General features: G+C 48.1%; 1 protein-coding gene across 1 annotated transcript; it reads right to left on the bottom strand.

Moving 5' to 3' along the window:
• Positions 1-3,579: 3,579 nt before the first annotated feature.
• On the bottom strand, positions 3,580-23,488 carry SSPN (sarcospan). Its single transcript, XM_010153531.1, is given in 4 exon segments — positions 3,580-3,955; positions 9,682-9,768; positions 23,010-23,147; positions 23,150-23,488. Coding segments are annotated over 4 exon segments (930 nt in total). The 3' UTR covers positions 3,580-3,589.
• Between the last annotated feature and the right edge of the window lie 1,440 nt (positions 23,489-24,928).

The raw sequence follows: 24,928 nt of genomic DNA on the forward strand, positions 1-24,928 counted from the left end.
GCGGGCTGGCGGCAGCCCCAGCGCGGGGCCGGGACCCGGCAGTGCTTCCCCTTCTCCCACCGGCCCCTCTCCTTCCAGCAGCAGGGGAGGGAGGAGGGCACGAAGCGCATCCCCCCGCGCGAAAGCGGGTGCCACCTCGGTGCCTGGTGGGTTGAGACTGTGACATTTTGACTCCCTGTGAGGCGCTGCGTCTCAGTTCCCTTTCTGTTGCCGTTATTGTCGCTCCAGTATTTGCATAGTGCCACATCAAAAGGCCTTGGAACCAGAGGAAAGTGGTAGCTGCTGCTTCTCCTTTTACAAAACCAAGCAGTTATCCACGCAACACCGTCGCTGTCTGCGTGTGCCGGGGGGTGGAGGAGCCGGCATGGCACTAGGGATGTTACGGCCTTTGGAAAAGTTTTGCAGAACTGAATTTAATCGAGACTGATGCTGTTTAAGCCAACCCATAAAATCCAGCGGAGAGTTATATGCCAGTAATAGACCCTATTAGAGGGTCTAGCACAGTCTATAGAAAGGATCTCCTCTCTATTAAACTCTCTAGGGCTTGAGATCTCATTTACACAAAGGGCCCTTTTAGCTGTGTAAAATGGCCATAAAGTAGGTGTAAAAATGATTGATGCCGTCTTTACAACCCCTTTACACTGGGAAAACAGTGTAAAGTGGCCAGGGTGCAAATGAGAATCACACCTGGGTTTGTGGGAGTAAATTACATCGAGCCCTTCGCAAATTCTGCGTGTCCATAGCGGTTTAATCCTACCCCTTTCTGCGGAATTCACCCAGAGCATAAATTTCCAGGACCTAAAAAAAAAATATGTTTTTTTTTTCTTCAACACCTCTGTCCTTTCTGAGCCTTTTAGTCCCAGTCTTTATCCTGGTGCAGTTCGTGTGGACTCTGACACCGGGAAAAGGCTGGGAGCTGTCTGAATATGCTGTGGTAGGTGAAAATCCTTTAATTAGTACTTTCCAAAATTCTTGATCTGAGCAAAATGCATGTTATAAAAACTTCCCCAGGGGAAAACGGTTGCCAACGCCACCGTGTTGGTTTCCCCATCTCTCCCGCTCTTGAGATACATAAAGAGGAAATACAGAAGTTAGTCTTTGTTAGATCAAAATGCCCCAAGTTTATTCATTAAGCATTAAAACACCAACAGGATATAGGATGAATATATGATGAATATTGCTTTCTTCCAGAGTAAAGGGTTAAGTCGCAACGTGCCGATTAGTGAACCGAACTCAGCAGTGACAGCTCGAAGCGGAGGGTGCGCTGTTATGGAGGTGCAAATCTTGCTGAGTGGAGCAGGCTCTCTGATCCAAATCTTGCAGATTTGCAGAAAGAGGAGCCCAGTTTTTTGGCCGGAGGGAGGAGCAAGGGTCATGCAGGTGGGAAGAAGGTATACCCTCTGCCCTCTGCTTCCAGAGAGCACAGCTGGAATCGTGCGAGGGTTGGGGGACAGGCCAACACCTGAGCACAAGCAGCAGGGGAGAGGCACCCCTCTGTATACAGGAGGCTGGCCCCGGCACAGGTTCATGAGCATTCCATGGATTTGGGGGAGACGGGCTGGCTCCTGCCACCGCACGGATGGCCCTGCCGATGCCAGCGGCCGGTTTTTACGTCACCAACCTGCCTGCCCTCTCCGCTGCTGTCCCCGCTTGCTCCAAGCATGCCTGCGAGCCAAGCTTCGCACTTCGGGTGGGCGGGTACACCAAGGCACCCTCGCAAACGTGCCCCGCAGCCACGCTTACTAGTGACTGCTATTTTTAGATGCATAAACAAATGCCATTTGGAAGCTGGTCTCAAAAACCTTAATTTTCTGAAGCTCCTTACTTCGCAGCTTGGCAGAGAGCACCTTGGTGATGCTACGTCTACTCTAGAAGCACTTTCCGTGACAAAATCTCGAGCACGTACACCGAGCAGTGCTCTAGGTGGAACACAGGAGACAACTACATGGTGATCGTAAGCTGGTCTAGCCCTGGGATGATGTATGATCACCATATGGAAGACCTTTTTTTTGGGTAGGATTAGAGCTACTTAGACAACTAGCTTTTTGCCAGACTCTGTTTTTGACTTCCTGGTGGCTATTTTTGCTGCAGAAACAGAGTTTTTGCTTCTTTGAAGCCTTACAGAAATTTTATTCGCTTTTTCCTTGCTAATAATTATGGCACAGCTTTTTCTGGCATGTGATTGCTCCACCCCACCTCAGAGACACCCTTGCTCTGTCCGGAATTGGGAAATCCCTAGTCACGGCAGGGCGTGAGCACCAGCTGCCTCACCCTTGCACAGATATATATTGGCAGGCAGCGCAAAATGCTGCCGATTCAGAGTCACTCCTACCTTTAGAAGTCCTTGCTGTGCAAGTGGAAAAGAGAGCTCAAGGGACAAACCGACGTACCTGGGGGTAAGGATGGTAAGATGTAAAGTACTTCTAGAGCTGTACTTTCAGGGTGCAAAAGCACTGTTTGAATGCAGTTTGTTATTCTATGATGCTTATTAAGGAATCATTACTCTTTGGCCCTCATCAGTCTCTGGGAGACTGGCAGGCTCTTCTTGCTTCCCTCCCTCCACCCTGTTTTAAAAACAATCATTGTTGCAGGGATATATCTTTCAGGGCTGTTGGCCCAAACTCCACTCCTGGTGTGTAAGGCTGATTGTCTTCAGAGGGGTTACACCAAAAATGCATTTGGCCTTTTGTGCTTGGAGTATAATTGGTGGAACTGGCTAGACGCCAGGTTTGGGAGCCTGCAGTTACAGCAATGTCAACATAGTTTTCAATGTGACTAGTGATTTAGGGTCTTCCACTTCAGGAGCGCAACTCAAGGTTTCTTAAGTTGATCATCTTCAACAAAGTGACGAGCACTTGTACTTCAGAAATCTGTCGAGGGCCTCAACCAGGGCCCACCAAATCGCCATTAGTCAACCCACCCATATTCTTCATTAGTAATTGGATTAGGTAGCCTATATCATTAGTCACTCTGAAAAGTCTTATGTATATTTTGTAGGGCAGTCATCAATATATTCACCTGCTGTTGGTCTCAACCTGCATTTGAAGAGGTCTTGACCTCCCTTATTACTTTTCTGTATGGTAAATCTCCATCACGTTAGTGTGGATTATACCCAGAGCATCCAAAGACACAATATATTCCCTAAGCATGATCAGTGTAATTGTAATTAAGCAGTTTGGACCAGATCCTTGTCTGGTAGAAACGGTGATAGCTTCTCTGAAGGCAAGAACAGGTATCTACCAGCGAGGGAAATGGACCTGATTTCTTAATGGCTGTAGCCCTGCAGATGAGTTCCCAATGAGTTTTTTAAGCTCTCATATTGTCTATGGCTATTAAAGATCCTCTTTGGGGAGTATTTATACAGCTGCATCTTCAGGACTTTGTGACCGCTACATAATCTCACGAGACCCTTTGCAGGAGCAGCCGTATGAAATGCTCTTAAAGCGATTGAAACATATGTTCGTTAAAACTGTATGAATGCTTTTCCCTGTCAAAAACCTTACAAACACTCATCCATCCGTGGTGTCTATGGTGGCAGCACGCTGACATTCCCCATTCCCTGGCTACAGATCCCGCGCCAACCCAGACCCTACACTTGCTGTCGCTGGCCCTCGGTAGCAGTTAAAGGGTAGAACCGAACGCCCACATAAAAGACCTGGTATCTGTGTTTCCACATCACGAAGCACACGGCTAGACACACCAGGGCTGCGATCAGGTTGAGCACCATCTGCAGGAGTAAGTACAGGTTGAGCATGCTGGTGAGGCTGCCACAGTCAGCTGCGTCCTGGTAGATGAAGGTCCTACCGAGGGGGTCTGCCGTGTCCAGCTTGCACTGGCAGGACTCGAAGATGGTATCGCAGGCAAATTTTGTCATCTGCAAATAATGGTGTGCAGCAAAAGCCACCGCCAAAACACAGGCAACCAGACCCAGGGCACTCAAGAGAAAATACATCAGCTGAAAGATATAAAAAAAAGAAGGAAAAATTCCCACTTTTCCCAGCTATCCAGAGAATGAGGAGCACAGAACGAATGCATGCACATGCACTTCACAGGGAATGCATGCATCCAATGTACTATCTGGACACTGTGTGCTTCTAAGATTGCAAGACAGCTATAACTCCCTGGTGATGCAAAGTTCAAACCATTCTATGATTCAGCAGGTCATCTCACAGAATCATAGAGTCAGAGTATGGTTTGGGTTGGAAGGGATCTTAAAGACCATCCAGTTCCAACCCCCTGCCATGGGCAGGGACACCTTCCACTAGACCAGGTTGCTCCAAGCCTCATCCAGCCTGGCCTTGGACACTTCCAGGGATGGGGCATCCACAGCTTCTCTGGGCGACCTGTCCCAGTGCCTCCCCACCCTCTCCGGGAAGAACTTCTTCCTGATATCCAATCTAAACCTCCCCACTTTCAATTTAAACCCATTACCCCTTGTCCTGTCACTACAGGCCCTTGTAAAAAGTCCCCCCCAGCCTCCTTGTAGCCCCTTCAGGTACTGGAAGGCTGCTATAAAGACTGCTATATCTGAAGAACTAGTAATTCTGCCTTGCGTATTTTATACAATTTTGAGACCTGATGAAAGCACCAAGAAGCCTGTGTTTCTATACAGAGAGAAGCTCTATAGAGAGGGAGGGACCATCTTCCTCTACTGTTGTACCTGGATTGGCCAGACTTGAAGTCATCAGCTGGGATAAATCAGTGCAGTTGCCTAGAAGAAGAGCTGAGCAAACTGAGGCTTGAGTTGACATTTTAACCCAGGCTCTGCTGAGAAGTAGGTGGTTTTGAAACTTTGCTCATGTGTTATTCCCGGCTCTTGGTTTGCATGCCCAAACAAATCTGATTTCTATTTGCAAATCAGGCACTGAGGTGGTTGATCTCCCGCTCGTGGCCCTGCGAATGCAGCCAGCCAATTTGTTTCCCAGATCCTACCATGGAGCGGGAATGCAAATCTCCACAAGAAAGTGTGCGCTGTGCTCAATCTCCTTCCAAATTTTGCCCCATAAACATGGAGAAGTCTTTCAAAGGTGTGAAAGAGCAGCGAGTGCCTTTCATTTCCCAGTGCTATGGCACGAGAAGGACAGCGGTCCACTTGTCACCCCACTACTCCCTACACCCCTTAAAATAGGATGGCTTTTATCAAGGGTGGCTGTGCAGAGCCCACCCCCACAAACGCATGGAATCCGGCAGAGATTCGGAGCCGTTGTCACTCCGGGTTGCACCTGAGACCTTTGGTTACCAAAGCATATGGACTTCCCTTGCTTTTGATGACTGGAACTGGCAGCTGCTGTGCTGCATACAAAATATGTGTGAATGAGTATTAAAATCATCTTCTGTGTTTAGCCAAAATAGCATTTTTGGTTCTGTTCAGCACTGTAAAAACATTTATTTTCCTTGGCGTCTTATCTGTCAGACACATGGCATGGTTGGGAATCTGTTATTTTAAACAGCAGCTTCTCTTTCTCTCTCTCTCTCTCTCTCTTAACCTCAATACCGCAAGCAAACTATCAATATAAAAGCATTTTTTATGACCTTGAAACCCCAAGTATGTACGTCTTGATAAAATTCACACTCCTGGGGTATTTGTCTTATATCTACAGCGTGAATCAATCTTCCTGTTCAGTTGCCAGATTGAAAAAAAAATATATTTGGGCTCATTGCAGACCTTAAAGCACTATATACGTTTTCTCCTCCGAATCACCGAATTCTTACAGCAAAGTCTTCATTTCCAAGACTTGGTTACTATTAAATTTAATGACTTCCCCTGCAGCCTTAAACCAAGGACAGCTTCAAAATGAGGGTGGCTCTTATTAAATGCAATGACTTTACCCCCGCAGCTTTCAAGGTAAAGGTCCGTGGGAAAGGTGAAGTTGGAAAACGGGGACATCTCCTCACATAAAGCACACAGAAGGGAGCGCTACTGACTGATGGACCCCCTCCAAAGAAAGATGTGGCAATTCGTAGGCCTGTGGCATTACTTTAAAAGATGGTGCAACCGTGTTTGACGTGGAAGAAGGAAAATGGACAAACATTGATGACTGTTCCTCTCCTCTGAGGGACCAGAGTTTTTCTGCGATGCGGAAGTCCTAGCAGACTGACTGGAAGTGCCTGGATTCAGACCAGCAGGAGACAGAATCAGGCCTCCCTAATAAATGAAATATTAAGCCAATACTACATGGTGTGCCTGATTCTCCCTGGCAGGTATTTTATTGAGCTGCCAATTTCTATCCAAAGTCAGTACAAAATAGCATGAAACGCACAACCCAAACTAGCTACGCTCCAGGTACAGTAAGCAAGAATTTGCTGGGTTTGTACCTAAAGGGAAGGAAATCTCACAATCCCTTTGAAACGCACCGAATACGTGGGCAGATCCTACAGCAATCCTCAGGGACGAGCAGAGATGAGTGGGGACAGAGGGCAATTTCCAAATACCTTATTATTCTCAAAAGATGTTTGCAGAGGAATTTCTCTGTGAGGCGCTGAAAATGAACACATTTCCAAATATCAAAGGTGAGGCGAATGCAAATACTGCCTGTGAGGGAGCACAAGGCATCGAGCGCCGAGGTCCCATCAGCAGATTAATCACATGCCAGACCTGGAGGCAACTTCAACATCACAAACAGAACCGCGCAGTGAGCTCTGCCCAGGAACCAGGACTTGCCACTGGAAAACTGGTTTTTAACAGCCTCAGAGAGGCAGGCACTGTGCTTGCTGTTTAAATAGAAGGAGAAAAGGGAAGCAGGGAGAGACGGCATACGATGAGGTCAGAGCACGGCAGCCCATCCTCCTTCGAGTTCCTCATATGAGGAAGAAAAGTTTTAGCAATATTTACTGGCAATAATTTTGCTCCATGCCAAAAAGAAAATGAACAACCCAAGATGGATGGAATTCCTCCTGGAAAGGGCTGCTTACAGTTATCAGAGCTGAAACCAGAGGGGTTTGGATCGAGGGGACCACTTTTGAAGGCGGTGGTGGCTCAGACACCAGCCCGTGCAGGGAACAGGAACCGGGGTGTTTGTCACGGCGTGGGGCTAAGTGGGCAGGACTAGAGGGTGTCACGCTACCGCCGGAGATGCCACGATGAGGACCACAGTGAGTGATCTATCAAATATTAGCAGATAGCCCAGGAAGTCCACAGGAGACCTCAAAATTTTCCTGTGCGGTCTCTTTTTTTTCTTTTGCCAAGGGAAGGGATCTCCCCTTTTAAATACAGATGCTAACAGCTGGGCACGCTGCTTTGCTGTACTGCTTCCCGCAGAGACAGAGATGGGGCAGGGGCAGAAATTTAACCTGGGACTCACTGATGTTCCCCTGAAGGGCAAAGCCACCCTCCTTTAGGTGGTGGTCTCCCTTTCCCACAGATGCACGGGGTGCTGCCTGCAGTAGTCTCAGGAAGGTACTTCTGCTGAAAGCAGTTCTAACACCTCCTTTTTTAACAGGATCCAGAGCTCATGCAAGTGTGAAATGAAAGACGCAGGTGCCGAGAGGGAGGAAGGCAGAGAGGGCTGCAGAGGTCTCCTCCTGTTTCCTACCCCGAGGGAGTCACTCGCACGGGTCATAGGATCACCTTGGGGTTGACTAAAATCCCCCAGGCTTCTGTGTGTGTAGTCCTCCTCCCAGAGTGACCCCTGGGCTATGCAAGAGATCCTGGGGTGCTTACTGCACTCCAAGGAAGCCCAGCCAAAGTTTTCTTATAGGATGATGCTGGTCAGCCTCAGTGGGCACCAGCCACCAGCCTGAGGGCAGGGCCTGGGTTGGGGAGCAAGTCCCAGGGAGGACAGTCGGGGCACATCTGCTGAAACCATCCAGATGTTGGATGAAACATCAGGCCCCCAAGGAGTAGAGAATGACCCAAGTTGCTCAGCTTTGTCTCATGGTGGTAATTTTGCATCCTCAGCCTTGTCGCTGAACAGATAATGTTCTTTTTTTTTTTGTTCAGAGACAGATTTTCACTGACATTTCAAGATCTGAGAAGTGATACTAGAGATTTAGATGAGTTCTGTGTGATCAAAGCCCTGGAGGAGACTCTTAGCTCCTCCTTTGTTTAAAATAGGTACGTGTCCTGAAGCCTGAAGCTGTTCATCTGGACATGCAGATAGGAGAGGAGGCACTGTGAGATGATGTCTCCGATGTGGATGTGGGATAGGAGAGGTGAACAGCCTGGGAATGATCGAGTTTTGTGGCACGCTACCGCCAGGAAGGTGGATTTTGGTGGGGGAGGGTGCTTTGGGTAGGCAACAGTCCATGGGCTATTGACTGCTCATAAGTCTTTCAAGGGAGACTCTAGCTCTAATTCTGCCAAGTGATGAGGAGTAACCCATTTTACAGCGCTCGGGGAGCACTTTAAAAATAGTTATTTTCTTGCAGGGGCGATGGCTCACATTCTAGGGTGGGTGGTGTTGCAAAGGGTGGCAGAGACATCTGAGCTGCCCAGCCCGACACGCCGTTCCCACCGCGAGGGATGACTCCCTTCCTGCTTGGATGCCAAGTCCAATTTAATGCTGCAGGGCAGGGAATAAAAAGCCTGGCGTGGCAGCTCCCGCCCAGCCCAGCGAGCTCCCCGGGCAGCCGTAAGCGGGTGTAAAGGTGACGGGCAAGAACGTAAAGGCAATCAAAGGGCAGAAACAATTGTTCTTCTTCTCCCCTTTTTTTATGTAAGCACGGGAGAAGCTCGAGAGAGGCACAAAAGACACACCGGGGTCTAATTTTTGAGGGAGGATGAATGCCAGGTTTAGAAAAGCCACTCCTTGCATTTGATTTCCTTCTGCCTTTCTCAGTTAATAATTATTTTGTGTTGCTTGCGTCGGGATTTTTCTTGGTTATTATGTGTCTGCAAAATATTAAGAGCCCTGAAAATTACAATAATAAGAAAAAACAGCCCAGAAAAATGGTGTTAAAAACGTCCCATGTGGAACAAGTGCTCTCAGCTTTTCTTTCCTAGTCACTTGGAAGCAGTTTTGGGGACCAACGGCGGGGAATGGTGCACGGTTTCTGTGCCTCTCCTGCAACGCTGGGACGGCAATTTGCTTCGTGGAGGAACGCTTATCCCCACGGTTGGCTAAGGCTTTCCCACCTTCGCTAACACCTGAGCCTGACACAAGGCACCGTGTGCTGAGACACGGCTGCTGGGGCACAGGTACAGCCTCCCTCTCCCCCGCCACGGCAGCAGGCAGGCAGAGATCTCCAGCCACCCTTTTTGAATTTGCCTGTGCCCGTGCAGTTTCTTATTTCATGGTGAGGAGCAAAACTGCTGGGAAGACGCTGAGGTGCTTCTTAGGACACATTAAAAATTAAAACTAGATTTAAGTGGATCCATTTTATCCCACGCTACTTCCTACCCAACTCTCTATGAATGTCTCTACTTAATTAGTAACCCCTAGTCTGTCACTGAACACTTTGCAAATTATTCCAGCTTTGTTGATCTGAATCTCTTTGATATTCTTAACATATGGCAAGTAAAAAGGCATCTTGCTCTGTTTTCAAGTGTTTGTTATTAGAGTTTCCCCTCTGCAGGCTACAGTTTCTCTGTTAGCTGCCTGGAAAACACCAGAAAACCATTCTTGCATTTCAGGTGCATTTTCACTTCTTTTCATGTGCTCTTAAAAACATCCCCACTATCGACTTTTCTGATTGTATTTAATGACATGAGAGGAAAAGGAAATTTTATAAAACTCAAGGTACCTTTACTGTGAACTGCAGACAGGTCTTCTCATCAGGTTGGTACGAAATACAAAGCATAACAAATCCCACTAAGGACACCACACAGACCTGCAAGGGAAGAGATTTGAAATGTGTTAAAGTTAAAAACAAACAAACAAAAATAACATTTTTTTACACCAGAACCCCCTTCTGTTTTAGCAGGACTGTAACTCCAGGACCAGTGTGTAAGTCAAACCATTTGAGTAGGGGCTACAAGCCATGCGTGTAAGAACCTCGTATGTATGGATGCGCTTGTGGGAAGGAAGAGCTTTAGCCTTCACTTTACAGACACCGAGGCACAAAAACCTGACTCAGGGGGAATTTTTGAATCAGACCTACAAAGAGGCAGCCCAGCAATAGCTTCCTGGATGTGTTTCAAGTTTTTGTCCATATAACTCATTATTGAAAAGGAGCAGAAAGTTTATAAAGTTGGGCTTGCAAGCCCAAAAAGCACCATCCTACATACCACTGGATGCTGACAGTGTTTTTATGTCACCAGTACAGGCTGTAAATGAGTAACCGTAGCTGCTGCTGGGTAAGAAGCAGCACACTTTACAGTAGAGGCTTTCAAGCTTTCCTAGAGTGGTCGCCTTACCAAAGAAGACATCTCACTTGCAACCTGAGACTGCATTTTAGCACTGTGGCAGTAATTGCTAATCGTTAACAGTAATGGAAGAGTATTTATGCGCTTTATTATTCATTTAGCTCTCTTTATTATTACTTCTGAAGACTGAGATTTATTTGCAGGCACAGATATTTACTGGTAGGAATTTTCTAGCCATGCAAATAGCTCAGTAACAAGATCATGCTTTGAGGAGCTAGCCCAATGGATGAGATTTCCCTTTTTAAGCAGTATTTGCAGGGTTCCCCCACGGTGTTAAGCACTCTGGTCAAGCGCCTTTCTCTCCCATCAGTGAGCAGACTTCACAGGAGGACGCAGCAGCCGCAGCTCTGTAACCAGACTGCTGTTTTTTGGCAGATTCCCCATGTCTGCACAAGAGGAGTCGGGTCCCCAGGTGCCCAGGGAGGGGTCCATGTGCTGCCGTGGGGCTGCTGGGGCTGGATCAGGTAATGAGAGGAGTCCTGACTGTGCCTGCAGTGGGAGAGGGCATTGTTGGTGCCTTGGAGAGATCCATGCCTTGGAAAATCAGATAAGTAGATGGCATGTACACGTTTTTAAATGCCACTTCAAATCACACCTTTTGGAAAGGCCCAGGTGTGATGAGCCTTAGTGGGGACCTTAGCCGAGATCAGCCAGCGTGCTTTCAGAGGTGCTAAGGCTTGTTTGCGCATGGGGATGGGAGCAAGCCTTGTCCCCCTTCCTAGGAGCTTCCTGATTATAAACAATAGCTATTGAATTCCCTGTGACTACAGAGAGAATCTGTTTTACCCTCTTCATTTTACTTTGGGGGTTTTGAAAGCTTCTCATTAATGTGAGGCTTTCCCAGAGCAGTGGGGTTTGCTTTCTGGGGCCAAACTCGAGTGCGAGCTGCCTCTGCTGAGGGGTGGACCTACAGCATCAAGAGGACTGCAGGAGTTCATGGATCCTTCATTGCCCCATCCCTGCCTGCTTGCTGCCCGCTATGGCGGTGCCCTTCACATCCAGATTTCCAGCTCCATGGGGAACTGCTCGACCTGCAGTGAAAAATGCGTAAGTGTCCTTTTAGGCAGCAAGGATGAAGCACCTTTCTCTTACGATCTGATAAATAAAATACCTAACTTCTCTTTATATCTGCATTGTTGGTGTAAGGCAGCAGACAGCAGCTCTGTAAAGGAAGAGTGCCTCTCAACACACGGATAGTCATGTCCCTCAAGAACCTGTGTGATTAATGACACTTTTTCCCATAAAGTTTTATTTCATGCCATTTCAGTAGGACATGAATAGGAAGGATTGCCTGAGAACATTTCTAAAGAAAGCGTCAGTATTATTTACTCCTTTCCATGTCATGTGTATTTATATTCTGGTCCTATGACTTACACACGGCCTCCAATTTATTTGTTTTCTTCTTTTTATTGTTGACAGCCGTAGCTGACAGGGTTGTCAGGGGAAAAAACAACCTTTCTTGTCAAAGGTCCTTCAGTGCTGGTTTGGTTTTTTTTTTTTTGCCCTATAGTGCTTCTATGTGACTCAACCATGTTTTATTTCTCAGGATTAATCGCCTATGTCCTTGGTCCCTTGCACTGTATATTAATCTTTTAATTCAATTAACATGCCCATAAAACTTAAGTCTTAAGGAGATCATATCTCTAGTAATATCCAAATGATAAACTCCCCCAGTGGCAGTAGGCTGAAGGAAAGAACTTGCAGCCAGAACTGAAAAACAAATGCTTAAATACACACGCTTAACGCTACGTCCCCAGATTCATGTGAAATCAAAGGGGCTGCTCACGTCAAAGCTAGACCTAAGTATTTTCAGGATCTGGTGCTGCAGGATCTTGTTATGAGCAATAAATTAAATTTGCCTTGCTTCAGCTACACTAGTGGGTATTTACTCTTCCACGAACCGAGGGCCAGATTTGCCTCCAGGTTACTCCCGTAAGACATCATGGGACTGTGCCCACTCTCCCTTTCCCGTTCCTGTTTTCCCACAGAAAGCCGACAGAGCTGCATTCATTTCCAAGGGCAGAGCCAGATACTGATGGTGGAATTTTCTCCCTGCCGTCAAGTGCCCCGTACAACTTCTGCAAAGACCCTGCCTGCTTCCAGTGCAGCAGGATCAGACCTCCCTCTTCAGAAAGCTTCCCATACAAAAGACTATCATTTAAAAGGATTTCCATTCCTGCATGCGCTTGTTAAAGTTCCTCTGGGATTTAAGTAATATCCTCGGGGATACTCGAAGAGGCACATTTGTAGAGAGGTATTTATAAGAGATTACACTGCGTCGGGATTCCAGTGAGTCTTGGTCAGGATATTTCAGAAGGGTTAACTATTACTTTTATAACAATATACCAACTTGTATTTTTGTAAGTGATGGGAAAAAATAATGTTGCTGAAAATTATGACCCATACATGTTTTACATTTCAGTTCTTTAAAGATAAAATCACTCATTGGAGCAAACCGAAGTGTGGAGCATTTATACAGAAAACAGCTGTATGCTTATGTTTTATATATTATTAATAGATCAGTTGTGAATTATAACTCTGAAGTGTAATAGAATAACTACAAAATTCCTCTGGTAAACATTCGTTAGGACTCGATAAGTGACTCAGGAGCTGCATTACAGCAGGCACGTTAGGGATGCTGTTGATGCCGATTGCTAAGTAGCATTAGGTAATCCCATGTCCTAGTACTCCAACAGCCATTGCAGTAGCCCAGCGTGAAGCACACATTTCCTATGCCTTATTGACTAAGCACACAACACAAAATGCACTTGAACTTGCTTTAGCACTTGCTTGCCACCCATCGATACACATTTGTTATACAAATAAAATAGATTCTGTAAGAGCTGCACAATAGCAGTTAATTAGATCAGCTCTTGTAACTGTCATTTGGAAATCTAGAAATATGTATTCCTCTGCTGAGTACATTTCAACTCAAGTTTATTTCAAGATCCTATATTTCAAGTTTTTCCAGACGGACTAACACCCCCTTTGCTGAATAGGAACTGATGTGAAACGTTATCCAAGGAAAGAACTTAAATTTAGAAAAGTACTGTCTAGAAAAAGACCTGAATGTGATACAGATGTATTTAGGAAGGGTACAGATTTAATTCTGGGCAAGGCATACCCTGTGAAATCCTCCAGTTGACAATCCAGGGACAACAGCTGTTTATTAGAGCTGGCTGAAAAGAATAAAAAGTTTATGGTCTAGAAAAGTTTCAGTACTATTTCTTTTTAGTGGGAAGCAGTAGATGTTCCTTCCATTGTGCAGGAACACCTCAGGGCTGAAAGGTGACTTAAGTATCAATTTTTTCTAAAGCACAATCAAAATAGGAGTAGACATTTACGGGGTTGCCCCCATCCCAAAGAGAGCTAGAGCCTGTTCTCATGAGAACCGAATTAAGATCTTCCAGATTGCCCCCACCCCAAAGACAGCTAGAGCCTGTTCTTGTGAGAACCAAATTAAGATCCTATAGATTTCATCAGGAACAGGAGCTCATCCCAGCCACACGCTGCTGAAACCAGCCTCAGACGCTGCTGCAAAATTAAAGGATCAGCAGCAGCCGCACCACATGTCCGGCACTTGCAAGGAGCATGCCTTGACGTATCTCGATCATCTTAAAACCAGAACTCAAGCAATAAAGACTGATCTCAAGCTTTATGTACCCAAAATCCCTCACCGTCAGCTTTACTTTAGCTGATCTCACCATGCTGAAGAGCTCCAGCTGCCATCGAAGCACGGCGGGCTGACATCCTGCCCAGCATGGTGCCAGCACCCTCCTGCACTAGCCAACCCTGTCCCTCCCTCTAAACATACCAGACTTCTGAAAAGCGTGATGGGTGAGAAAAACAGGCCTAACACCTCTGACTGGAGTAAACACAGATGGCAATGCAGAAGGGTCTTTGGACAAAGCCCACAGGCATTGCCACCCAGTGAGGACCACGAGGCTCGGGGCAAGGGAGCTGCTCTCCCCGTCTTCACCTCCCTGTGGCTCACTCACGTCTGGTCCTAGGACTAAGGACAAGGTGTACGAGCGGCAAAAGGACACCCCGTGGTAGTGATGAAGATGGTTATGTAATGTACGGAACTGGGGGAAACATGAACACGTAGGGCACAAATTTCCGCTGTGGTTTGCATTCATTGTCTTTGCACGCTGACATATTAATGTGGTTTGCTTTATTTCGACAGATTTCAAAACCACAGATTGCTCTAATCTGTCTGCATCTCTCCCTTGTATATTTGTGAAACGGGTTTTTCTTTTGTTATTGCTACAGCTTTAGCCTGAGTGTTGCTATAGAATAGGCGGTTGGCTCCAGCAAAGCTGTTCCTACCCTGAGCGTCTCGGAGACCCTGGCACATAAGGCTGGTAAAGCAGGAGAGCTGGAAACATCCACCAAGACATGAAGAAAGGAGGCAAAAACCTGGTTCAAAGGAGCATCTTGCCACAATACAAATGCTGCAAACACTCGCAAAGACATAGTATAGCTCACCTGCTCTTTGTATGGGGGCTCTTTAGCAAGAGCCTCCTGAAACAACCTTTAGGGGCAGAAAGCAAACACATTGCAGGACAATACCTCTCAAATATAGGCAGAGCGATGCCACATGGTCTCGCTGAGACCCACAGGTAGGGTCGTGCTTTTTAACAAGAATGTAAACTCTCAAACTGCGGGGGAAAACCGCTATTAACAGAATCAGGAAGAAATTTCCATTATGGACAAGTCATTTCATGGTTGCTCACGTCAAGACTATGGATCTTTATGTTTGTGGGGACAGGCTAAAGAAATTATTTCTTGCAGCTGTCTCAGAAGTCTCTGGCTTACCCTCCGAGGTGATACTTGGCTTGACAGCTCACTCGCCTTATGGCAAGTCTTAGCTCCCCTCCACACGTTTGGCAAAGCCACGTTATCCACAGTTTAACAATCCCACTGGACACAGACTTGGATGCAAAAAAGAAAGCGTTCCCGTTGGCTTTGCCATTACGAACCAGGATCATCTCTGATGCCAGGCATCTGTAGAGGCTCTTGCAGACAGCGTCACTGATGTTCATTCGCTTTACAAGGAACAGGAGTGAAAGCAGGTGCTACAGGCAGCTTTCGCTGCTACCTTTCATCAGCCTCTCCTCAGCCTAGGTCTCACTACCACATGCAGAAGAAGCCAGTCTGCCACACAGAGGTATTGCACCTCAATGGTTTTTCTTCTTACAGATTTCTCATTAGATTTAAGGACAGTCTAGTTGCATATGAATTACTGCCAGAAAAAATAGCTGTAACAATAATGATAAACATATATATCGTGGCTGCAGGCAAAGGCCATCATCATCTAGGGAATCATTCTCTTAGCAGCCATAAAACCTCATGATAGCTGGCCATAGCTGCCCCACCTACAGAATAAAATAATGATGTCTTTACTATGGGTCCCTTCCAACACACCATGACAGGTACACAACTTCCTTTTAAATTCTGTAAAGTAATCAAAACCCTGCAAGAACATCCATAGTCAAACGAAACCATATTTTTCTGTAATGCAATTTGCTGTTTAGGTCAGTTGCCCAGCAGTGACAACGGTCACTTGAGCTGTGGTGAGATGCAATTCCCTCGGCAAAGCACTGCCAAGGCCACCATCACTTACAAAGCCAGGAGCTGCAGCAGCAGTCCGTTACTGCTGTTCAGTCAGAAATATGGTGCTGGGCAATCAAATGCCTGAGGGAACAAAAAAAAACCCCAAACATTAAAAGGTCCCAGAGCCAGGAGTGATTTGCAACATGAGAAGTGTAGCATGGCTAAGAGCGCTACGTGAACACGACTCGCAGTTTGAGGTGGGTCCATGACTGTGAAACTGTGGAAAGCCACCACCTCTAAGGTTACCTGGGTTGAGGAAACCTGTTTGAACAACCTCCCTTTACAAATCTTGCCTAGGCTTTCTGCACAAACATAATCCTGCCAGGAACCATGATTTCCTCCCTCTTTTCCCTTTAGGCTGGAGCTGGAGCAGGGGGTTAAACCCCAGAGTTGTCCAAGATTAGATCACCACTTGCCCAGCTATCACACAGGCCTTGGGTGTGCAGCTACCTTCTCAAACCATTCTTTCAGGACATTTCAATGTTTTTTTCCCCTTAAAAGTTTTCCGCTCTGCACCCGATCAAAATATAAGTATGGGTTTCAGTTAATCAATGCATAGTTACTCTTAGAAAATGATGAGATTTAATGGCAGAGGGCTCTGAAGAACACAGGTCTGGTGCTACATACGGCTATAAACAAGCACTGGAAACCTCACCATAGGGTATTTCATGCAGCGGACCTTGTTGCATACCATCCAGAGTTTCACATGCTTTGGAGAAGGCTCAATTAAATACCTAAACTTGGAGGCTCTTCTCGAAGGCAGTCCTCCCTCAAACCTTTTGATGTTTGCCCAGGGCTAATTGAAGCTAGCTTGTATAAAAAATGGATGCCTGAATGACTGTAATTTCTATTAGCTGCTTTGATGGCACCAGTTTTTAAGTGTCACCTTTTATTAAAAATTGAAATTGGTTTCCCTCATAAGAAGTAAAAGTTAAAAACCCAGCAAGGCTGTATAGGAGGTAAAGCCTGACTGAAAGCCACCTCCACAATTGCTGCAGGAAAAGGTGTCAAAAGCAACAACAAAAAAAAAACCCCAGCAAGGGGCCAGGGCTAACAAGAAAGCGTCTCTCTCCTTTCAGGCTTTAAAAGAGAGCACATTTCAGGGGGTTTAAAATAGTCAATCATCTCCCATATCAATATGGAAGGGGATCGGTTGCCTCTCGCTCTAGCTGAGGATGCTTCCCAATTACTGACCCTCTCTAGGAAGATAAAAAAGTTGCCTCACGCATAAAGCAGTTGTCTGATGTTTGGCAGGGCCACCACCGTGCAGCCTGAGCGTCCGGCCTCATGGAAAAACGTTACTTCCAGCAGACGGGAGGATCCGGAGAGGGAAAGGCAAGGAGGCTGACAGAGGTTTACCCACACAGGTTTGTCTCGTTTTATCGTGTGAGGGACCATCTGCAGAAAGGCTCTTGGGTGGACACACCTACAGACCCTCACCTGGGGGGAAACTGTCAGAGACGACGTGGGTCCTGAATTGCTGTGTTGCACTGAGGCAGGGAAACCATCCACATTGTAGGAATAGTTACAGGTACAGCACATCCCTTCCAGTCCAAGGGATCATGGGTAACCAACCCCAGCTAATCGTCAGGACACATTCACCCCCTATTTCTAATTTATATCGCTATATAGCACGGTACCATCCTTTTTGGCCCAGACACCTGCACACAATGCTTCAACCGTTCAGCACCCGTCTCACAACAACGTTCTCAAAGCTTCTCCTTAACAGTTAGACACGTCACCGTCGTTGTACCCCCTTTTCAGGATGACAATCCCAACCCCTGGCCTCTCCCTTTTGCCATCTTCTACCATCTCAAAAGTTTAATTTAATTTTAGGGGCCTTGTTGCTTCCCTGGGAACTGGGGGGTGCTGGAGCGACTTTGCTCAGAGCTGTATAAGCCAAAGAGAGTGCTGGGTAGAGGGAGCTTGCCACACCACCTTCCCGCCCTTCCAGCCCCAAAACGACACAACCCCTGACAACCTAAAGCGGCAGAGGCTGAGTCAGCACCGCCTGTTACAGGCAGCGCTATTGATTCTGGCACTCAGGTTCACCAGCCCACGAGCATGTGCTGAGTCAGTGGCAGGACCCACCGTCTGAGTCAGACTCTCATGCAGAAGTACATCAATTAAACAAACATCTCAATTATCAGCGTCTGATAGGGATACGCCGCGTCAGGAGACAGTCGTGACTGTTTGCTACCCATCAAATGATCTCTGAAGCATGAAAGTCAGCCAAACTCTTCTGCCAGACCAGGCTGTCTTGCACCATTCCCTGATGCTGCCATGCAACGCACTGTCCCTCGCCCCTCGTCCCCAGCAAACTGCCCTTCACAGCTGGGTTTTCCAGCCATCGTGGGATTTTCATTTGTCCTACCCATCCTTGCCTGTGAGATGCTCAAAGCAAAGAATTTTTTTTCCTTTGGTGAAGGTTTTGTCTTAAATTATGCAAAAGGTTCTTTAAGAAAAGTATAAAAACTTAAAGAGACCTAATCATTCTGGCTCCAGGGAAATGAAGAATAATTAAACTGCATTTTCAATTTCGCACCGCAACGCCCCGCATCAGCCTCACTCTACCAAGGCAGAGAAGCCAACGCTTGAACGTTGATGCCAACAAGCAATGAGCCATGGCTAACCCCTGGGAAAAGCTCAGGGATGCGCTGGCCTGGGGAAACACATAGGGAAACTGGGCCTGAGGAGGGAGAAGTGTCAGAGCTCCTGAGCTGGGAGCTTGGCCCGTGGCAGAGCTTTTGAGACACTTTTTGCAATATAATAAATGAGAGCTGGAGCCACGGTTGCTGCCTTGAGCCTCTGGAGAAACAGATTTAAAAAAAAAAATGTTTTTAAAAATCCCATTTTCATGTGCATCCCTACATATACACAGATTTAAAATAACTTTGTGGCAGAAATAATAAACACCCTGGCTAATCATTTCTGCTGAGCATTTCTGTAACTTTCTTAACTGCCTGAGTCTGCAAAACGGGGCTGAAAGGGAGCTCGCCTGTGAAAACTCTGATACTCTCTACTTTTGATCACAGTGGAAATAATCTAAGAGCAGATTTTTCAAGGAGAAATACATCGTTTCTTCTTCTGGGTGTCAAAAGGCCACAAGCTAATGAAAAAGAATGAAAAGGATACCATTAATATCTACTGCTTCTGCAACACTTTTCATCCAAGGATCTCAAAGCAAGGGGTGACAGATAGCCATTATTAACCCCACTTTACAGGAGAAATAACAAAGTCTTAGCAAGGTTAAGTAACTTGCCCAAAGCTACGCAGCAAGGCAGTGGCAAGACACAGAAAAAAAAAAACCAAAACATACAGCCCTGTGCTCCTGGGTGGATTTGTGAAGAGTCTGCCCAAGTTCCTTCAAAACAGCAAGAAGGAAGAGACTGCTGGGGTGGTCCAGCTTGCGGTGTTGGGTGCTCGGGAGAGGTGTCACGGAGGAGCCGGACAATTGCTTCAGACCTGGACACCTTCCCTGGGAATGGCTATAGGTGGGTGAAACAAATGCCACCCTCGCTGTTTGTAATTGCAATTATTCGCCTGTCCCTAGCCATGCGACAGAGGCATTTTACAGGGAATAGCTTGTTGAAGCTGAAGCAGAAATGATAAATCACGTAGGCTCTGTGGTTTCTGTCCATAAACCTTTCCCTGGGTTTCTGACTAATGCCCCATGGATTTCGGATGAAATGCATTTCAGACGAGTAGGTTTTCTGATGCAATGCAGGCTGTATCGTTTCCTTCCCCAGGAGCTACAGGAGGGAAGGGTGGGTGCCATGCACACCCCGGGGGGGAATCCCTTCAGTGTCAGGGGCCTCCTCCACTCTCCATCAGCAGAGAGCTTTATTCTACAGGACAGTGAGCCCAGTCCGCGGCCTGCGCTATCCTCAGAAACCTCAGCGGCCAGGTTTTGAACCGGTTTGGTTTGGAGTGCCTTGCATGGTTTTTTTTTCCCCGGCAGCATTTTACTCTAGCTGCTTCTCACAGGACAGTGAGCCCAATCCGCGGCCTGCGCTATCCTCACAAACCTCAGCGGTCAGGTTTTGAACCGGTTTGATTTGGAGTGCCTTGCATGGTTTTCCTTGGCAGCATTTTACTCTAGCTGCTTCTCTACGTAACTTCCTTTTCATTCATGGTGATGCACTAAAGCACTTGATTTTCAGCAAGGAACGGTGTCACCATTTTGCCACTAATAAAGAAGAGGAAAAAAAAAATCTTTCAATCAATCAGGGTCTATTTAACACATTAGCAATTTTCCTTCATTTTTCTGTCATCCTGCATTAGCAGCTGTGGGGTCAAATCCAGCCCTGGTGTAATTCCAAAGGAGTAACACTAGGAATGAGCTTCGCCCATTATCTCTAACGTTGCTAAAAAGGTCTTGATAATAGATTTTTTAAGTTCTTGATTCTGAATACTAATCTAGTCCTTTACAAAGAGCACTTGAGTGGGATGCTACTAAAACAAATATGCTCTGCTATTTTACACCGCATCTTTCTGGTCTGTTGCTCATTTCCGTGCGAATAAATGAGTTTCAGGAAGTCACTTTCTGACACGAGGTTTGTTCTTGAGCGGCACATGGGTCATCCATCCCCTACCTACATGCCACCCCCTCATGCAGCCTCCCACAGCAGCCCAAGAGCCAGCCCATAGGACATCCAGCCACACGTATGATGTCGTAGCCAAGGGTCCTCCTTCACGGCCCAGTTTGCCCCCAGCTCTCTGGGGGCCGGTCCTCAGCACGCTCCCCGCCACAGCTCACCAGCAGCACCCTGTGACCCGCACACCCAGAAACCGGCTCAGCACCTCCTGGCCGTCCCAGTCTGATGTTGCAGTGGGCACCAAGTACCGCCACGGAGACATCACCAAATGAAAAAACCAAAACAAAACAAAAGCAAAACCTGGTCTAGTGGAAGGTGTCCCTGCCCATGGCAGGGGGGTTGGAACTAGATGATCTTAAGGTCCCTTCCAACCCAAACCATTCTGTGATTCTATGACTCAAATGCACCATCGCGTTGTACCTCCTGCATTTTGCCCCTCAGGCGCACGCTCTTCATTACTCCCGAGGTGCATCGGCCGTGGCCAGTGCTCCTCACACACTCTTGCTATGAGGCTCTGGGGCTGCACCACCACCTCAACCCTCGCTTTCCAACACCATTTTCTGTTTTACCACCCTCTCCGCTGGCGTCAGACCCCTGTTTCCCCTCTGCTTTGGGCTGAGGGTGCAGGAGAGCAGCGTGGTTCCCCAGGAGCCTGCCTGGCCACTTGCCTCCAGCACATAGTCCCCGCCACCACCCTGCGAGCAAGCGGGGGGAAGCACCAAATCCCATTCTGAGCCAGGGAGGAATCAAACTGCACTTGAACATGCTGGTGGCTCGACATCGCACCACAGTCCCCAAGGTGAGAGTCTGGCTCAAACCGTAGGCAGAGTAACCCCACCCAGGGGTCCCTACCTGCAGCCCTCAGTAGCTTCAGTGACTCTGGTGGGGTGTCAGGCCTCTCCAGGGGAGATGAGGGGTATGTGGGTGTCTCAGACGGATGCTGTCTGGACGCTGAGAACACTGAAATGGTCCAGTGTCTGCTTCCACGGCTTTTCGCGCATCCCTGGTTGTATGCTGGTTCAGTCCCGCTCGCTCTTTCCCCAGCCTTCATGTGCCGACTTTTTCTAGTGAAAAAGCTATTTCACACCTGGGATACTACACAGGTGGTCTGGAGAAGAAATAATCTCACCTCCAGAATCTCCAAATAAACAGGAGGAATGAAAATGTCACATGCTGCCATTTTATCATCCGTACTCCCCCCTGGCTTGTAACAGCGAAAACCCCAGGAGGAAGTTCTCCTCCTAAGCAAAGGGAACACTGAACCCTCGGATACCTCTTCAATCAGAAGAGAAACAAGGAGGTGAGTAGGAAGAGCTATTCCTTTGGGAGCTCAGGTCCTGCTCCTGCCACTGTTCGGAGGGAGGACTAAGTCAGCAAACCCCAAGCAGGTCCGGGATTCAGATAATCCTTCACCTGGCAAGGAATCGCATTGATGGGAGATGCTCCCATAGCTGTTTAGGGTATCAGGAAATATTTTCTTTAAGTGCCTAAACACAAATTTATTTGCTGGGAGTTCTTACAGTCTAACAACACCCACAGCAGTGCTAACACATCACTACATATTTTCCTGAAGCCTGCTGCCTAGGGAAAAACCCCTGCACGCTAAATTGCATCCATGGCACATCCTGGGCTCATAATCACCTGCCCTGTCTCTCCACAGGCAAACCGCACATCCCCGAGCACACGGCCAAGCAGGATCACACCGCGCACGGCACCGAGACCCCCACACCTTCTCCCCATATCTCTGCTGGGTCGGACCAGCAATGCTTCCCATGAAAAGACCCTGCCCTTTGCCCCCTCCCCGCCAGCCCGTGCGGCGAGGCTGGCGCGTCGCTCCAAACTGCACGTGTCTTGGTGGGAGCCTCCGGCAGGCCCTGGGACGGGGTCCCTTCCCCTGCCACGTTACCCACCCACCAGCACCGTCCCCCTCCCCACGGCCACATGCGGTCTCCCCTCCGGTAGGGGAGAAGTCGGGGAGCAACGGGCAGGAAAAGGGTTAAATCACAGCAGTTCTCCAACGCAGCGCAGAAAGGAAGCTCAAAGACAGCCATTTCTCTCCTCTCGCTATTACCAACGCACCCGGCCGAAAGTTGAGAGTTGGAGAGTTACGCTCTCACTTCTACAACCTGATTGTTACGGTTTGGTGGGGAAAGAGGGAAGGCAGCGTAAAAGAAATCAACGTCGGTTTTCAGCATCAGCAGGCAGGAGTTCAGCGCAGAGCACAGGCTGATGCACACACCTAGTGAACAGCAACCCTGTATTTTATTTAAGGTCTGTTGGGTGTTTCAGGGAAGAAGCTGAAAGGTTGCGTTATTCTGCAGGAGCAGTTTCCTTGGGAAAGTATACCCAGATATTTAATCCTAGGAATATTTATAGTTAGCGTAACTCAAACGGTGTTGTGCATGCAGTTGGTTAGTCGAAAGTGGAGCGTCATGCAGCTTGCATTAATGTTGGCAAAGGCACTTTTACGGAGAAACAGACTTTATGCTTACAATTATCCCAGCCCAATATGGAGTGTCTCTGACTAGCAGAGAAGAACTGATGCCTGCCATAAGGAAGCCCAGCACTGTTACAGAGATGCCTAACGCCAGCTGCAGCAAAGCAAACAGCAGCGGGAAACGGCAGCCACAAAACAAGTGTGGGATTCCTCCTCCTGGCCAGTTTTGGGATCCCCCTTGGTTTTCTTCTGCTTCTTCTTCTTCTTCATGGCGGGCTCCTGCGTCTTGCTCGAGCCGGAGCTTTTCTCCCCCTCGGGTGCCTTCCCTGTCTGGCTCTGGTTATTCAGGGACGAGCTCTGCTGGGATTTCTTCTCCTCCTTTCCCATGCCGATGAACTTTAGGTTTTCACGTGCGTGTGTGTGCACGCACCGATGGGGGGGTGTGAGCTTTTTTGCCCCCCAAAGCTTCGCTTTGTGCTGGCTGAGTTGTTCCTGGTATTTGAATCAAGGAGGCTGAACAAATATGGAAAACATTTGGAGCAGATTGTCAGAGCTTCGAAATGCCACATATAGCCCAGAGAAGGGGGGGATTCAAGGGGGGTAGCGAACTGCCAACGTGCAGGCGCCGGCTCTGCATGGGGGGGGCTGGCTGCGCACACACGGCTGAGCACGCGTGCTGCAGAGGTGTGAGCGCACACGTGTGTGCGTGTTTCTGGAGGGGCTGGATGGGCAAATAGCATGCGGAAAGCCCGCACTGCCGGCTGGTGAGCAGGAGGGAAACCCAGCGAGCCGGGAGCGACGAAGTGCCTGCGTGCGTGAGCATGGAGCAGGCAGGTAGGAGCTCATCACGCCACGGCTCCCCGGGGATTACTGGCAGGCAGAGCGTAAGGCGCTGAACCCACGCAGCACCATGCACGCAACGGGCACGTTTCCTACACCGGCTGAATCGGATTAAAGAGGTGCATCGCGGTGGGAGGGAGGTGACTACGTGTACGGAAAGTATGAAATTAACAGCAATAAAACGTCAAGTTAATGTCCTGGGGAGCCAGAAGGCATCCTGTCTCTCCCCAAAAGTAGCAAAAGCACAGCCAGGCATGTTTCATGATGAGGCAGACAGGGACCAGCGATGGGGACTGGTGCTTCTGAGAGAGTTGGGCTTGTTCAGCCTGGAGAAGGGAAGGCTCCGGGGAGACCTTATAGCACCTTCCAGGGCCTGAAGGGGCTACAAGGAAGCTGGGGGGGACTTTTTACAAGGGTCTGTAGTGACAGGACAAGGGGTAACGGGTTTAAATTGAAAGTGGGGAGGTTTAGATTGGATATCAGGAAGAAGTTCTTCCCGGAGAGGGTGGGGAGGCACTGGGACAGGTTGCCCAGAGAAGCTGTGGATGCCCCATCCCTGGAAGTGTCCAAGGCCAGGCTGGATGAGGCTTGGAGCAACCTGGTCTAGTGGAAGGTGTCCCTGCCCATGGCAGGGGGTTGGAACTAGATGATCTGTAAGGCCCCTTCCAACCTGAACCATTCTGTGATTCTTGATTCTGTGCAGGTACTGGTGGCTCATGAAGCAGAACCCCGGCTGAGAGAGTTTCCAGGGCTGCAAGTTATCCGTACCAGGAAGATTGTTTATGTTACCTAAAAGAGAGATTGTTGACATGCAGCCACGGCGCGTTGTCCATATGCTGGCTCACACTGGTGCCTGGGGACAGCAAACGAACAGGAAGGGTTGGCATTTTTTTCTCCCTGGAATACTCTAAAATTCTTCTGCAGCTGAATCCAGCGCTGAGAGCCCTGGCAGAGCCCTTCGGATGCCAGTGGGGTTCCCTGTGGGCTCGCCCACACAGGTGCCAGCAGAACAGGGGGTGCTGCAGTGTTAAGCAGTGAATGCTGGGTCTGTGAATTGGAGGGAGCAAGAAGCAGTGGGCGGTGAGCGGCCCCACGCCGGAGGCAATGCCGGCAGCCGTGCGTTCAGCCGGGCCG

Source organism: Eurypyga helias, unplaced genomic scaffold (genome assembly GCF_000690775.1).
Source record: "Eurypyga helias isolate BGI_N326 unplaced genomic scaffold, ASM69077v1 scaffold17510, whole genome shotgun sequence".
Lineage (NCBI taxonomy): Eukaryota > Metazoa > Chordata > Aves > Eurypygiformes > Eurypygidae > Eurypyga > Eurypyga helias.